The 17661-nt window shown below is 43.3% G+C and overlaps 1 protein-coding gene across 1 annotated transcript in view; it reads left to right on the top strand.

Annotated features, from left to right (window-relative positions):
* The window catches only part of LOC137423403 (roundabout homolog 1), a gene marked incomplete in the record, with an annotated part of 397715 nt that overhangs the window by 331271 nt on the left and 48783 nt on the right, over window positions 1–17661 (top strand). Inside the window, 1 exon segment of the mRNA XM_078774253.1 lies at window positions 15658–15826. Within this exon segment, the coding sequence (XP_078630379.1) occupies window positions 15658–15826 (169 nt within the window).

The raw sequence follows: 17661 nt of genomic DNA, 5'->3' as shown, positions 1-17661 counted from the left end.
GACTGTGAAGCCAATCGTCAAATGCACCTGTCCGTACATTTTGCCACGCCACCTGTGATATAATCCTGAAGTTGACTTCTTGCTGCGACAGACAATCAGTGACATGGTTCTTTTAACAAATAAATCACCAAAGTGTAAAAGAAACTCACCAGATTGATATACTGAGTTAAGAAAGTAAACCCAAGTCAAGAAAAAAAAAATATTCCATATTAAATGCCAAGTCTGTATATATATATATATATATATATATATATATATATATATATATATATATATATATATGTAGGAGCGTACGCTGGATCAGCACGTCGCTGCATCCTTGGACAAATCCGCAGCACCATTCCGAAACACACCACTGTGTGCGTTATGGAATGAGGTGTTTTTACGGTGGCCGGAGTGCACATCCTGCCACCAATCTCCTTGAGAGAGGACCCAGTACCCTGGTACTCATTTTGCCGACCTCGGAAGGATGAAGGGCTGAGTCAACCCCACCTGGTATTAATTCAACAGCCAAACGGGATTCAAACTCAGGACCTTAGGATCCCAAGCCCACCGCCCTAAACCATTATGCCAACAACAGATGTATGTATATTTATATGTATATGTATATGTATATTGTTGCGGATCTCAGGGTCGGCCTTTTCCCCTTACCAAGGGGGGATTAGTCCCCTTGTCTTTGACTAGCTGACCGGACCTGGGACCGATGACGTCCTTCCCGGACAGCGCGAAGCAGGGTCGTAGGACTAATCACTATTACCTAATTACTCGCGCTGACCGGAAACGAGGAAATAAGCCCCGCCCGAATCACAGGTGTTGGTGGAAACACCGAGCGGTAGCGAACCCGTGACCCGAGCCGTTATCAATGACTAAAACCCGATCCCAGCGGTTCGTAATCGTGCCACGCTGACCCAATGGAGGAAATCACGCAAACGGTCGAATTTGGAAGAAAGGAATAACACGATTTATTTACACTTTGTACAATAAGAAGAAGAAGAAGAAAACACAGTGCAGCCTTGAACAGTCTTAACTTATCCCAAGACAAACGGGCCCGTTCACTCTCAGACACACTCACACGGGGTTGCAGATGAACAGGTTGATGGTCCAGGGATGGCATCCAGGCAGCTCGCTCTCCGGTCCCCAACTCGCACCGCGAAGTAGATGAACAGACGGCAGGAGCTCTCCACGTGTCGTTTTCGCGCACGGGATTATTACAGGGTGAACGGTAGGGCTGGCTTTGGCGGTTACACTTGCGGCTGCGGCCGCGTATGTAATAAACGAATAGTTCAATATGCGCTTCTCAATCAAGGGCTCTCGGAACTGTCGTGTGCATGCCGTCCTCGTGAGTGCTCCACCAAGTGCTTGGCTTCAGCGCTCTCAATACAGTTCTCACATGCGCCTCTCCCTTGTCAACTCCGTATGCATGCGAGTCCTCATCAAGTCCTCCTCAAGCCAGTCCTGTCCAAGGACTTTGTGTGCTGGCTTATATAGCCTTGCCCAGCGAACCCTCTGGAACTTACTGGATGCTCTTTACCACGCCTTATCAAGCCATGCCCTCCGAGCCCTGGTTGGCTGTTGCTCTTACCGTCATTGCCTTCTGACGCACTGCTTGACGCGGCCACACCTCGACCCTCGCGCTCCTCCCTCTTCTTAGGCCTACCTCGTGGTCCCCGACTAGTTTCGAGCAAAACCAAGTGCAGCGACCGCTGCTGGCAGCCAAAGCGTAACAAACTTGAGGGATGCCAAATGGGGCGTGGGATCGAGTTTGCCCATAGATGAATATGAAGGGTGGCCGCAAAATGAAAAGGCCCTAAGCTCATTTCTTTACACAACGCAGATATCACTAGGGAAATGGCCGAGTCTTACACATACTATGACATAACCAATTCTAATGGGCCTACGTGTTGCTTGTGGACTAACTATGGGGGGCAAACCTTTAACCTTTAATGATGTTATATGTACAATCTCAAAACCTCAACAATATATATATATATACAGTCACGTGAAAAAGTAAGTACACCCCATGTAAAGTTTGGACTTTTGCAACATATTTCAACATACAGCTATTTGATCTTCATTTCAACAATATTGATAGATAAAGGTGATATAATATAACAAATATCATGAAACATTTACCTTTTGTCGTCCATTGTGTAATTTAAATACACATAAATGCAAATTTCGCATGTGGAAATAGTAAGTACACCCTTGGCTCTAATAGGTGGTATTGCCCCCTTTGGCAGAAACAACCACAAGTAGGCGTTTCTAATAACTGTCTACCAGTCTCTGACATCGACTGGGAGAAATTTTTGCCCACTCCTCCATGCAGAATTATTTCAGCTGTGTGATGTTTTAGGGATTTCTTGCATGCACAGCTCGTTTCAAATCCCCCCACAACATCTCGATGGGATTTAGATCCGGGCTTTGACTTGGCCATTCCAGAACCCTCCATTTCTTTATTTTCAGCCATTCCTTGGTGGATTTACTGGTATGTTTAGGGTCATTGTCATGTTGCAAGGTCCACCTTCGGTTGAGCTTCAACTTTCCGACAGATGGCCTCACATTATCCTCAAGCACCCTCTGGTACAATGAAGAATTCATAGTGGATTCTATGACGGTGAGCTGCCCAGGCCCTGATGCAGCAAGGATGCCCAAAACCATAATATTTCCACCACCATGCTTTACAGTTGGTATCAGGTTCTTGTGGTCAAATGCTGTCTTTGGTTTTCGCCAACCATGTCTTCTGGTACTGTGGCCAAATAGCTCTACCTTTGACTCATCTGTCCAGAGCACATTGTTCCAGAAGTGCTGGTCTTTGCCTTGGTGTTCATTGGCAAACTTTAGTCTTGCCCATATGTTCTTTCTGGACAGCCAAGGTTTCCTCCTGGCACACCTCCCATGTAGATCAAATTTGTGCAGCCTCTTTCTAATGGTAGACTCGTGCACTTTGACATCAACAGTGTTAAGAGCTACCTGTAGGTCCAGTGATGACATTGTGGGGTTCTTAGAGACTTCTTTCAGCATCTTGCGGTCTGCTCTCGGGCTGAACTTGCTGGGGCGGCTTGGCCTGAACAAGTTGGCAGTTGTTTGGAATCTTCTCCACTTGTAGATGATCTTCCGGACAGTCGAATGATTGATTTTAAATTGTTGGGAGATCTTTTTAAATCCCTTCCCAGACTCGTAGCAATCTATAACCTTCTTTCTGAAGGCCTCAGAGAGCTCTTTTGATCTTGGCATGGTGACACCGCACACTTCAACAACAAAGAGCAAACCAAACTAAATGTCTGAGATTTAAATAAGACAGGTTCCTCCAAGATCCTCTCTAACGATGATCTAATCATTTGCATCTGAGCTTGTTCACCTCATTCTAATTTTATGTATTTGAAGTAGTGATAAATGTAGGGGTGTACTTACTTTTTCCACATGCGAAATTTGCATTTATGTTTATTTAAATTATACAATGGACTACAAAATGTAAATGTTTCATGATATTTGTTATATTATATCACCTTTATCTGTCAATATTGTTGAAATTAAAATCAAATAGCTGTATGTTGAAATATGTTGAAAAAGTCAAAACTTTACATGGGGTGTACTTACTTTTTCACGTGACTGTATATACATATATCATGATAATTCAAAAAGTTTTGGATTAGTTATAACAAAACTAGGTGGATGAGTTGGTCAGCTGAGAAGAACATGCCCATTTGATTTTGGTTCATGTCTCGATCCCAATCCTGTCAATCAGTGGGATGCAAAACGTAAACTGTTCAACCTAGCGGAGGCATGCACTCGACAGAGTGTCGTTCTAGTTTCCTTTTTGGATAATGGATGGTAGGATATCTCAGAGTAGTGTTGACTTTCCTCTGAGTTGTCCAGTTGTGTTGCATCCCTGAAAGAATAAGACCAGACTGCAAGCTGACGACCTGTTGCTTCACATGAAGAAAGCTTAATGTATGGTGTACTTTGGTGGGAACATTAATTCAGCTCTCCTGTCTGGCAGCATTCATATTTGGGTGTTGAATATTCCATCCGTTTTTATATTTTTATTTTGGCAGTAGGCCATTTTATGCTTTAATGCTGGCAACATTCCCAATTTATGCCTTCTGATTTTCTTTCCAAAGACTGATTTGGCCGATATTAACGGTGCAACATGACAGCTAACCACTGTTAACAAGGGCTACAGGCTGCATCAATCCCTGTCTTGCATATACCTTGACCTTAAGCACTTTGGTAACATTTAGCCATCATGATGTTTTTGTATGGATTGCCACTTTGTGTTTCCAATCTCTTCACGTATAGTCAGGGCAGGTTTAAGGAATTGTGCCAGGGTACCAGCACACGATGGCCTATTGGTGTTAGAAAGCACCTTGAAATAGTTAATATCATTAAGCTAGTAGAGAAAGCAGATCGCTTAATTTTCTGGCCAAGAGGATTCTGTGCTCTTTGGTGCAATGTCTTGCCTCTGAACAACAGGATGGCAGTTTGCAGTCAGATGCCTTGAACCATCAGGAATCAAGTCCCGGCTAGACAATTTAAACGCACATACGCTACTTCGCACATATGATACGCACATATGATGCAAGATGGAACATCCAGTTTAAGGTCCATCCGAGGGACGCCACACACATTGGTTATTCACCCTGCCTGTGAAACACCGAACTGACAGTCTATAGCTAGGTCTGGATAGTTTATAGCTGGGTCTGGATTCGTACCCAACCTAGACAGCTTAGAGGCGAGTGTGCGTACCCCTCGGCCATCTTCCCAGCCCACTGCGTAACATCAGGAAAGATTAATGTAAGGAAATAATGAGCCACATGAAATTAATTAACATGCACAGAACATTCCAGAGAGGGATAAAATGGAATAAGCACTTGACTCAGCAGATAATCTGACGTAGTTTTAAACCCAGCTCTCAAAATCCACAACAGACACAAGCACTATGACCTTCTCAAATTATATTTTTGAAAGCCGACAGTAAATCGCCACTATAAAGAGGATTTTTTGACAGGCCCATTAAATGTAAATTGCATAACCATATAACCTGGATGTCTTGTTGTAAAACCTGGAGAGATGCGATGATATGTAGCGAGGACTTCTTTTTTTTTATCAACCCTTACTGTGATGCATCATGAAGAATATGATTTGACAAGGTCTGATCTCTTTTTCAGCTAAAAAATAACACTTCTGCAATATTAAATATAATTTGGAAGGCTTTCAAAATTCTCAGCTTCAGCCACTGTGAACACCATTCCAGTGTAGTCATTGCCTGTAGTGAACAGTTTTCCTGCATGAAATACTCTATTTAATGCGCAATAGCAGCTGTTTCAGGCTAGTGTTTCTCCAACATTGTGCAGACTCGTGCAGTCAAAGCAAGAGAATGTGCTGCAGCTTTTGTTGTCAACACTACTCGAACACTTGTGAAGCCTGCTGATTTATAACAAAGATGTGTTGCCATGTTCGAGGCGATTGGACCTTCCTGTCCAAGCATGTGCTTGCATGTTCAGCTCGCAGGGCAAGAGTCATCTGACTTGTTCTCGAGAGGAACAAGGTTTCATGTGGTTTAATGCATCTGTGTTTGCATGCTCATCGTGGGAATCTTGTGGAATCTGAAACTGAATGATGCCATGAGACCAGATATAAAGAGGAAGGCTGGATTGGGACTTAAATGGTGGGTGTATGATTAAATATATCATCACTGAGGTAGTGATCAAGACATATCTGCCCAAAATAGTCACCGTGTTCTAATTACAATTCGTGTGTGTGTGTGTGTGTGTGTGTGTGTGTGTGTGTGTGTGTGTGTGTGTGTGTGTGTGTGTGCTTATGTTTGTATGTGTGTATGTATGTATGTATGTATGTATGTGTGTATCCATACAGTACTGTATATGCAAGAGTGGAAGGGTTGGCTGGGAGAGAGGCAGCTCTTGGACTGTGTATGTGCATTCAAAGGTTGATGCTCTGTCTGGAATCAAACCCGAACATTGAAATGTTTATTTCCCATATGCAGAATGGAAATTTATATACAATGTATTTGCGGAACTCTGCGGTATCTCACGGTATCTCTCTCTCTCTCTCTCTCTCTCTCTCTCTCTCTCTCTCTCTCTCTCTCTCTCTCTCTCTCTCTCTCTCTCTCTCTCTCTCTCTCTCTTTCTCTTTCTCTCTTTCTCTCTTTCTCTCTTTCTCTCTTTCTCTCTTTCTCTCTTCTTCTCTCTTTCTCTCTTTCTCTCTCTGCGGTCCTCAGGCTCTGTGCGGTCCTCAGGCTCTGTGCGGTCCTCAGACTCTGTGCGGTCCTCAGACTCTTTGCGGTCCTCAGACTCTTTGCGGTCCTCAGACTCTTTGCGGTCCTCAGACTCTGTGCGGTCCTCAGACTCTCTGCATACCTTCGGCACTCTGCAGTCCTCAGACTCTGTGCAGTCCTCAGACTCACTGTGGTCCTCAGTCTCTCTGCAGTCCCCAGTCTCTCTGCAGTACTCAGAGAGGCTGAGGACTGCAGAGGCTGTGGTCCTCAGTTTCTGTAGTCCTCATGCTCTCTGCAGTCCTCAGACTCTCTGCGGTCCTCAGTCTCTCTGTGGTACTCAGTCTCTGTAGTCCTCAGTCTCTCTGCAGTCCTCAGACTCTCTGCGGTCCTCAGTTTCTGCAGAAATATAATGAGTCTAACAAGTTATCAGGGAAGCCTTGGGTGAGAGAAATGAGTTGATCACCTGGGAAATGTTGTCTCAAAAACTTCAAAGCACCCGTAGACATATCCAGCAGTGCACCATCTTGCTGGAAGTTTACTGAATTCATAGTGAAGTCTTGCTTCCTTTAAAAGTACCTGAAATAATTTTCTCTGCAGAATGTCCACGTATATATCTGTGTTGACTGTCGCTTTGTCCAGCTTTGATCTCAAAGAAGAAAGGTCCTATTATATCACTAAGTCTGATAGCACACCAAACCATTACTTTCACTACAGAAACTGGTTGTTCCATATGTCTGTGCGGCTGGTGTCCTGCCCCAAATCACATTACGTTTGTTCAAGTGTCTGCTTCGATGGAAGTGGGCCTCATCCACCATACACATCACTAAAAGAAGGTGTTGTCTAGAAAATCCTGGTTTTCTTCAATGTACTGGGCAATGGCGGTGCAAAATTCGAACCTCTCCCACTTATTTATTACAGTATGGTGCTGCAGTAACTTTATCTTGTACAAACACAGTTTCAGATCATCGTGTATGATTCTGCCAACGGTCATGCGAGAAGTTCCACCAGCTGTGCAAGTTGGCGTGTCAACTTTTTTCGGAGAAGCCTACAAAGCTTCTCTTACAACCTCCATCTTGGGTGTTATAACTGAAGGTTTTCAACTAGTGTGTCCTTTAATTTAGTCTTTCACACTTCCAGTGTCTTGGGGGGAAGGGGGCTTGGCAACGTTTAGGAAGGAGGAAAGGGGTTTGCGAAAGGGGGCGCTAAGCACCATCTCAAAGTATTGCGTGATAATATCCAGGAAAGAGAGAGAAGGTGGGGCTTTGAAAGGGGGCATTGATGGAAGGAAAGAGAGACGGAAGGAGAGGGTGTGGATTTGTTATCGTCTCGCGAAAGAGAAAGCTGATCGCGATCTCTGAGGAGAAGAGAAGAGAGTAAGTTGTTCACACTCTCCGAGGAGAGAATAAGAGTTAGTGGATTGCGTTCTGGAAGGAGAAAGTGTTTTGGCAGAAAACTCCATTGTCCATTGTATTGAATGATGCACAGCCAATGAACAATTTGTACTAATCTCGACACTGCCAATTTAAACCAAACAGGAAAGAGCGGACAGCCTCAAGCGACATTCCATTCATGGGTCACAAACCTCATCCAGCTCACACTGCAGTTCCGGCATGTGGCAGCCATTTTATATCACGTTTCTGCTCATATGTGGCCACTTGCCAATGAATATAATTTTTTAGTGTGTCAGGATAAAGCCATGCCATCATAATTGTGGTTTCCACTCCTTACATCTCAACTGGCATGGTCTGGTATTCTACAGATGTACGTGAGCAGTTATGGTATGTGAGCATTTTCTGGACATGCAATGTGCTGCTTCCCTGCTTTCTGGGTTCCTTTGGGTGATGGGTACAGTTTGCCCCAAAGATTGTCATGTGTTTGTGAACGAGCAGGTGTAGATTGAGGGTGGGTGTGTATGGAACTGTGGGGTGTTGTGCCTGCATTGTGTGGTGAAGTGGCTTGCTGGTGTAGCATGGTAAAGTTTTGTGGTGGTGTATGTGTGCCATGTCAGTGTTGTCTGTTTACCTTATTATTTTTATTTTTTTCCGAACCACTTTACACCTTCACATCCTTGCCGCATTTCTTTATGCATTGTATTTTGGGGGGGGGGGGAGTGGGGGAGGGGATACAAGATCGAGGCCCGTGTAAGAGCTAACATTGATCACAAAAAGACAAACTGACACATAAAACATATGATAAAGGGAGCGGGAGAACAAGATGGAGAGCAGGGACATCGGGGGATCTGTGGGAGGGAGAGGGCTTAGGGGAAGGAGGCATGGGAAGGGGGGGAGGGGAGGTGGGAGAGGTAAAAAAAAAAAAAACACATGGACACTGCTAGGACTTCCAGGAAAGAAGTCAGTATTTCAAAAAAGTGGATCTGGGGTGAATTAACGGGGGTAGAAAATATCAAGGTAGGTTTTGGATGGGGGAAGATAAGAGATGGTGGTGAATAGCTGTTTTAAAGACCTGGAGGGAGGAGTGGGATTGAAGGGAGTGGGGGAGTTTGTTCCAGAGGCGGGAGAAAAGAGGAATGAAAGAGCGAAGGTGAGCAGAGAGTCTTGATTTTGGCAGTTTAACCATAAGAGGGTTGCTGGCAGATCTTGTGCGACCTGTAGGAATATTTGGGGGACAGAGCACAGAGAGATCTGGGGGAGCAAGGCCGGAGAGGAGTCGGTAGAAGACAGAAAGACCACCAACCTGCCTGCGGTGAGTGAGTGACAGGCCCTCAGAGTTAACTTCATCGCGGGAATTCCAATGATTCTGAAAGCTTTGATTTCAACAGCGTGAAGCCAAGCAAGGTGTGAGGCAGGAGCACCGGCCCAGAGGGGAGAATAGTATTCCATTGAGCTGCGGATGAAAGCAATATCGTGTGAGGATGTCCATTGTTTCACTAGGGAGACCAACTCCTTGGCCTTTAACATACCAAAGCTTCAAGCACCAATCACCAATGTGTATTGGGTATTACGCCTAATACGTGGATTCTTCCCAGGTCAACTTTATAGCTATATTCCACACAATGTCGTGCAATAGCCCTCTGAATTGTTACGTCCCAACCACATTGACCTTTTATGTTCTTCCAATGTTAATTTCCATTTTCTCCCACTTTCGCCATTATATGCTTTACCAAAATCATTTCAGGCACTACGATCTATCATCCCTGATTTATAGCCAATTGGAATTTCATCTTTTAATTTATTATTAAGGTTATGGATGATGTCCAGCAGCTTGTGAGCGACTTCTATTTGTGCACCTTACATTATTTTGCAAATTCTTTCCAAAGGTCTGGTTAAGCAGGAACTTCACACCACACATCCAACTCCCTGCGTGTTTTGCAAATATTATGTTTCTTACATCTACATCAGAAGTACCTATTGTAACCATTATTCTGCGATACATTCTGGACTAATTTTATCTCCTTCGTTACTGCATCTCTGGGTGACGAAATCACCCACGGTGGGGATGTTAGCGTATAAGCAACACCAGTTTATGGCAAATGGGATGACACGAATTGAAAGCTAATAGTTTATTGGCGCGGCTTGGCTTCCTGTGCACATACATCTCCAAGCTGCCTTGAAAATGCCAATCTTTCCTCTTTCCTCATATGTTTTGGGAATCGATGCCGGGGAAAACCTGGCGCAGTTTTTCAAGAAAGTGGTCAACCTTGTCCCGATGCACAGTGGCGCATGTTGATCCACGCACCTGCTACACTAACATGGCAAACAACCTCCCTTATTCCCAAATATATTTTACATTCTGACACCCCAGGACCATATTAGACAACACTGAAGACACCAGAGAGTCCATTGCTGTGCCAAGCATTTGTCTATATTGTGTTGGCATATTTAAACATTGTGCTATCCTGACATCTCTAGCAGATTGGATATGTCGCCCATTTGGCCAAGTCATTTTCCATTCATTGTGCTGTTCTGATCATGTGCCATTTTAATGGCCAAATCAACTCGGACATTATTTTGTAGAGTGAAAACACATTAAATGAGACCATTAGCTCATCATCCCAGAATTTTACATTTTAAACCTTTCTACAAACTTCATTTCAGTTTTGCCCACCAGTTTACTTCTGATGAGCCTGTATGACGCAGCATTTATTAAGGACACAATTGGTTTTAATTGTTCATTTTGTGTATGAATCTTAGGTAAACCATAAATTGGAGCCTCACTCCATTATTACCATCTATCCAGTCGTATTCCTGCTCACCGACTCTACCTCTATGTTTTAATGCAGCGAATTTGGAACTTGGGAGATGTATGAAGTTCTCACCTGGAGCACCTGAGTTAAAGTCATGTCCAAATTGCATGCATACAATGGCATGTTATTGCCAATTTCATTTCTGTGCAACCCTGTTGCCCTATTGTGCTCTTCCAATCTTAGTTTATTGTTTGCCCGGTCTTACCAACATAAGATACATCACTGAATGATTGTCGATTCTGCTGGAGATGTCTGGATAGTGAAACCTTTGTGTAATGACTGAATACAATATCCACAAATTATTTGGTACATCTGTGGACTATTCTTGGGCTGGCAGGATGGCCTCAAGGTACACACACCCACCTCTAAGCTGTCCAGCCTGGGCTCGAATTCCACCCCAACTCTAAACTAAACTGTCATCCCAGGGTTTCACAGGCAGGGTGGTTCATCAATGTGTCCCTCGGATGGACATTGAACTGGGTGTCCTGTCTGCTTGCATTCGTTGGTGGATGTTAAAAATCCCACGGTGTCCTTCACGAGAAGTAGGCAAGCTATCGCCGGCCAAATTCTAAATTTCTGCCCTGACTTCCTGATCCGACCAGGTTAGTAGTTAGTAGCCTCGCAAGTGCTTTGGCAGTCCCGACGCTCGGCATGATAGATGATGATGATGGGCTTTTGTTAGAAATATTTTATCCTTGGTCCAATACCCTGAGCATCCTCACTAAAGGGTTGTTTAGCTAGTGATATCATCCTAAAATATGCAATTTGGTGTCTGGCTGTCTGTCTGTCTGACGATTTTTGACCGCGATACATTCGGTTGTTACTTATCCAATCTCAATCAAACATGACAGGAGGACTAAGGGTCACACAATGAAGGGTGCAGCGAATTCAATCCCCCTCCCCAAGGGGGTTTTCTCTGCCAAGGGAGTTTTCCCTGCCAATGGGGAAGCGTGGTGAGGTGTATATCCATGTTAAGTTAGCGTTATTGTGGCGTTGTTCCAAGGCCACCTCTAATAACAAAACTAATGATAATAGCATAATATTAATGTTATTACAATACAATATTAATACTAACTAGAACGGGCACTCGGTAGAGCGCATACCTTCGCCGCAGCTACTGTTCTGTACTTGCCCTTGACCTTGACCTTTGACCCGATTGCTCCCAAAATCTAATCAAATGTGTCCCGTATAATAACCAATCATCCCACCAAATTTCATGCAATTCGGTTGAATACTTTTTGAGTTATGCGAATAACATACACACACACACACACACACACACACACACACAGACATACAAACTAGAACGGGCACTCGGTAGAGCGCATACCTTCGCCGCAGCTACTGTTCTGTACTTGGCATGGGAGTGTAGGGAACAGAACAGTGAACAGTTTGGTGCTGATTTCATGCAAATCGGATAAGAATTGACCGAGTTATGACAAAAAACGCACATTTTGCAAGGTCGTGACCCCCCTGACCTTTGACCCCCAACCGCTAACAAGGGTAATGTCTTCACTGGGTCATGTCGTATATCACAAGATCGGGCATTGAATTCTGAACATTTTGGCATTAGTTGCATGCCAATTGGATAAAAATTGACCGCGCTATGGTAAAAATACGATTTTGACCTTTTCGTGACCTTGACCTTGACCTTTGACCCGATTGCTCCCAAAATCTAATCAAATGTGTCCCGTATAATAACCAATCATCCCACCAAATTTCATGCAATTCGGTTGAATACTTTTTGAGTTATGCGAATAACATACACACACACACACACACAGACATACAAATAAATACACAGCGATCAAAACATAACCTTCCGCTTTTGCGAGGGTAAAAATACACAGCGATCAAAACATAACCTTCCGCTTTTGCGAAGGTAATAAATACACAGCGATCAAAACATAACCTTCCGCTTTTGCGAAGGTAATTAACCTGAAATTGCAGACAGAATTATTTATTTTATCTGAGAAGCTAAACGAATCTTCTTCTTCTTTAGTACCTCAAACTTTATGTGAAATGCGATCGATTTTTAAAAATCAGAATTTGAGCAAATCTGTTTCATTCGTCTGTTAATATGCCTCCCCGATTGACAAATCTGCAATTTGAATTTCATTTGAGGTTGAAATGATTGCGGGAGATCGCGTTATAGTGATGACGTCTTGGATGGACATCCTCTTCTTCAGTCGCTCATAACTTTGAGTGAAATACGATCGAGTTAAAAATAGTCAGAATTTGAGCAAATCTGTTTCATTCGTTTGTTAATATGCCTCATCTCTTGACAAATCTGCAATTATAATTTTTTTTGAGGTTGAAATGATCGCGGGAGATTGCGTTATAGTGATGACGTCCTGGATGGACATCTTCTTCTTCAGTCGCGCATAACTTTGAGTGAAATACGATCGAGTTAAAAATAGTCAGAATTTGAGCAAATCTGTTTCATTCGTTTGTTAATATGCCTCATCTATTGTCAAATCTGCAATTATAATTTTTTTTGAGGTTGAAATGATCGCGGGAGATCGCGTTATAGTGATGACGTCCTGGATGGACATCTTCTTCTTCAGTCGCTCATAACTTTGAGTGAAATACGATCGAGTTAAAAATAGTCAGAATTTGAGCAAATCTGTTTCCCAAAATCTAATCAAATGTGTCCCGTATAATAACCAATCATCCCACCAAATTTCATGCAATTCGGTTGAATACTTTTTGAGTTATGCGATTAACATACACACACACAGACATACAAATAAATACACAGCGATCAAAACATAACCTTCCGCTTTTGCGAAGGTAATAATATCCCGTCTCCCCAAGATGTGTTTGCTCCTTGGCCAACAAATTGCTTATCGTGTCGTTTTCATGGGAGGACCTCCACCAGAAGTAAAAATATTGTTGCCGATCTCTCGAAGCCCGTCGACGTACAGAGAGGGGGTTAAACCCCTTTTCCCCACCGGGTCTTCGAGTCCACGAGGCCGAGTCGCCACTCCCGTAGCGAGCGTGGGAAAGGGTATCGGGTCAACTCCACACGTCGACCCGATAACCTTGTGGTCGACTCCACACGACTCCACCCACGCTGCCACAAAAACGGGACTGGACCTCGCACCAGCCATGCTAATCGAATACGCCCGAGCGGTTTGCGTATCACTTGACTCGTGCCGTTACTTTTATTGAACCCGATTTGAGCTGTTTTATTCGTGTGATGCTCAGCCAATAGTGAAATGATGGGAATGGTCAAATAGAAGAAAGAACACAGGTTTATTTGCAATGTACAATGATCAGGATAAAGGGAAGGGACACAGAGCAGGCTTAATCAGTCTTAACTTATCCCCCAGACACAGGCCCACTCACACACGCAGGGAAAAGGAGGAAGGACAGTTCACGCTCCAAACGCGCACAGGCGCCGGTCGCTCCCGGACAGCTCACCGGGCGTGGCCCTCCGATGTTCACAGCACGTGTGCTGGGAGCGCAGGCAAGGAGATCGCGCGTCTGTGGCCCGGAATGGATCGTCTCCACAAGCGCGATTAACACAGGCAGCAGCAGAGCGCAGGGCACGGGGAGAGTTTGTGTAAAGCGACTATAACAAGCACCCGAATTCACTCGTGCTGGGAAAATGTCTCTTTCTCACTGCTCAATCACCATGAACCAACCGGCAACCATGAACCAACTCTCTCCCGGGGCGACTGACTCGTTCACTGGGGCACTCCCTCTCCGACTCTGACTCTCTCTCCGACTCTGGCGGGGGGCCCGGGGCAGGGTTTTATGGCCCCGCCCCAGAGACTTACCCGAATGTTCCAAGCCCCTCCTCTCGTTGCAGTTGTGAGCCACTCCCCTTGAGCTCCGATTGGCTGCTCGCTGCTTACCGGCCACTCCCTGCAGCTCCTCCCTTCAGCCTTGCCAGACTTGTTCCAGGCCTATCACGTGGCATTCCAGCCCAAAAGAACACCTAACTCACTGGCCTACTCAACGCAAACTAACACAGGAAAGGAGACTACGCTTACATTTACTAAGAAATAACTGAAATAAAGCGAGGCTACATGTTGTGGTGCAACTACCTACGAGGTGGGGTCATCCTTTATTCACAAAACCACAACAATATTATAAACCACAACCATGTATGATTTTTTTTAAACAGTCGCTAATGCTGTTTAACACTAAACTGAAAGAAATTTGGAGAAATCTAGACATCAGTCAATGTTTATCATGTTGACAAACTCGAAGTAGCTTATCATGTTGATCGAATATCTACTCGAGTATTTATACTCCACAAGGGTTAATAACGCGACACTTCCTGCTGCTTTCGTGGAGTTTTTCCAAGGCGTTTTTTGTGGCGTTTTTTTCTAAAGCCGCTTCTCACTACAAAATTAATAACAGCGCTTATGATAATAGCATGATATTAATGATATTACGAAACATTATCCCCACTCCCTATGGGGTTTTGTGAACTGTGATATTGACCCCCGCCCCCCTCCCCTCCCCCTTTCCCCCACCATCCCTCCCCTCCCCTCTTTCCCCCATCCCTGACACCCTCACAGAAATACATTTTATTATAGGAAATTTAGGATGGTGAGGCATGTTCTGATCTTTTCAATGACCTGATCTAACATAAGTAATAGTAGTAATAATTGGCAATAATAATAAGGATAATAACATGCCCACTGCCGCTCCCGTAGTGAGCAGGTGTACTTGTAGTGGAAAATTATTGATGAAGAATATTCTGTATTCTGAATAGAAGGAATGAGGACCATGTTCATTGAGTTGAAAAGGTAGTTGGAGGGGTATTTTGCATCATTTTTTCTCCCAGTGGCATATCGTCACATTAATTTTATTTATTAGTGTATTAAAGTCATCCACAATCCAAAACTTTGTAAAAATATAAATTTAAAAAATATTTTAAAAAACATTAAATGTATTGTATATTGTTCATGTAAGCAAGCCAAAGTTCTGTTTCAGGTTATTTCAATTTTTTGGACATTAAAAAATTTACTTTTCGAAGCCTGCTCGATTGACTGCTCGAAAACATAATTGCCAATGTCTTGATGGAATCAATAGTCTTTCCGTCTCCTTTTATAAAAATTATTTCTCATCTTTTAATGCTTCCGTCATTATAAATGGGAAAAAACCTTAAGAGTTTTGGAGTTTTTTTGGACTTGTGGGTTTTCAAGACCCCATCAGCATGAGTTGACTGGCTGATTAAAACCTGTATTGCTGCACGTAGGTGTGGTGCTTGAGTGAGGCTGGGGTGCTTCACTTAAACCGGTCAACTGCAGCCAGCAAGCTAAACTTGGAGCTACGGCCCATTATTCCTGGCACCACATACCTGGTCGTCGTGGCAGCGAGCAATCGGGCTGGCAATGGTGTACACAGCTCTCCTGTCAAGCTCCCTGGTGAGTAGTTACATCCTCCCGAAAACGCAATAACAAGCATGTATGTTGTTCTATCAATGTGATGTATGGATATCTCAATTGCGATTGTGTTGTATTCCGTTGTTTGGATTACCTGTACATGATCAATTGCTGCAGCCTAATATTGGCAGTTGTTCAGTGAACATACTCTGTACTTTTTCTGTGTGATTCTAGAAAAACCATTAACAGTTATCCTCATGAATCATATAACCCAAATGATCCCTGTTTTCATTTACGAGGTTAACCACTGTCAATATAGACACCATATACTTTTTTAAATATCAAACTGATACCTTGTGTAAAATATGAAGTCATATTTGAGCTCCAGAGAAGTAACACGGTCTGTCCCACTTCCAGTGCCAAATTCAGTTAAATGCTTGAAATTACTCCCACCAGATTTGTTGGTGTTATGGTTGGGAGGGTCTGCTTTAAAATTTGGAAGTTATCCGTTCGAACCCAACCCTATCCAAGTCCTCATACTAAAATACACAATTTGTTGTCTGTTTGTCTGTCTGTCTGACAATTTTTGACCGCGATACATTCGGTTGTTACTAATCCAATCTCAACCAAACTTAACAGGAGTAATAAGGGTCACACAATGAAGGGTGTAGCGAATTAATTTAACCCCCTCCCCAAGAGGGTTTTCTCTCCCAAGGGGGTTTTCCCCACCATTGGGGTTCTATGTTGAGGTGTATATCAATGTTAAATTAGCTTTATCGTGGCGTTTTTCCAAGGACGCTTCTAATAACAACGCTTATGATAATAGCATAATATTAATGTTATTACAAAACAATATTAGTACTAGTAATATCCCACCTCCCCTAGGGTTTTTTCTCATTGAACAAACGCCATGTTAATGTGTATAAATGGCTTATCATGCCGTTTTCATGGGAGCACCCCTTTCCAGAAGTAAAAATATGATAAACCACAAACACGTATGATTACCTTTTTAAACAGTCGCTACTGGTTTCATTTGGAGGGATCCTATCATCATTGTATGCTTATCATGTCAATGAATACACATGATCGAAGATCTACTATAGTCTGTATACCACACAAGAGTTAAAAATGCGACCCTTTCTTCCACTTCTGTGGAGTTATTCCAAGGCTTTTTTTGTGGTGTTTTACCAAAGCCGCTTATTACAAAAATAATAACACTTATGATAATAGCATAATATTAATGATATTACGAAACAATATCCCCACTCCCCGAAGGTTTTTTGACTTGAGATATTCCCTCCCCCCCCACAACCCCCGAGGCCGACACCCTTACGGAAGTAAATTTTATCATCGGGGAATTAGATTGGTGAGGGGCTGTCCAATCTTTTCGATGACGTGATCTAACATAAGTAATTGTAATAATAATTGGCAATAATAATAATAAGGATAATAACATGACCCCCTGCCGCTCCCGTAATGAGCTGGTGTACTTGTACCAACAAAATATAAGTGGTACGTGCTGCTCCTTGCTTGATGCTCAGCATTTAAAAGGGACAGAGCATGGACAACCAACTGTTGTTTGACAACCATTGCATAGGCTTTTTACAGGCCTATTAATGGCCTCGTCTTGTGTTGAAGTTCCTTGAAAGGAAACTCGTATTGAGGTCGGTACATCATCATTTGTGTTATAATGACCAGTTTTCACCAAATTGTTTGAGGCTCATTCTGATATTTATTCAAAGAGTATGAATTGGGATTCTAAATGTGAAATATCCTTTTCTCAGAACGCTTTTCATGTTGCATACTCAATTTACAGTACTTCTCAGCTGCCAAACTGATCGATGACTTTGTACTATATATACACAAAGAATTAAGTT

Source organism: Myxine glutinosa, chromosome 3 (genome assembly GCF_964187855.1).
Source record: "Myxine glutinosa chromosome 3, kmMyxGlut1.1, whole genome shotgun sequence".
NCBI classification, from domain to species: domain Eukaryota; kingdom Metazoa; phylum Chordata; class Myxini; order Myxiniformes; family Myxinidae; genus Myxine; species Myxine glutinosa.
The sequence above is the reverse complement of the archived record's forward strand: the minus strand, read 5'-3'. Positions and strand labels throughout refer to the sequence as shown.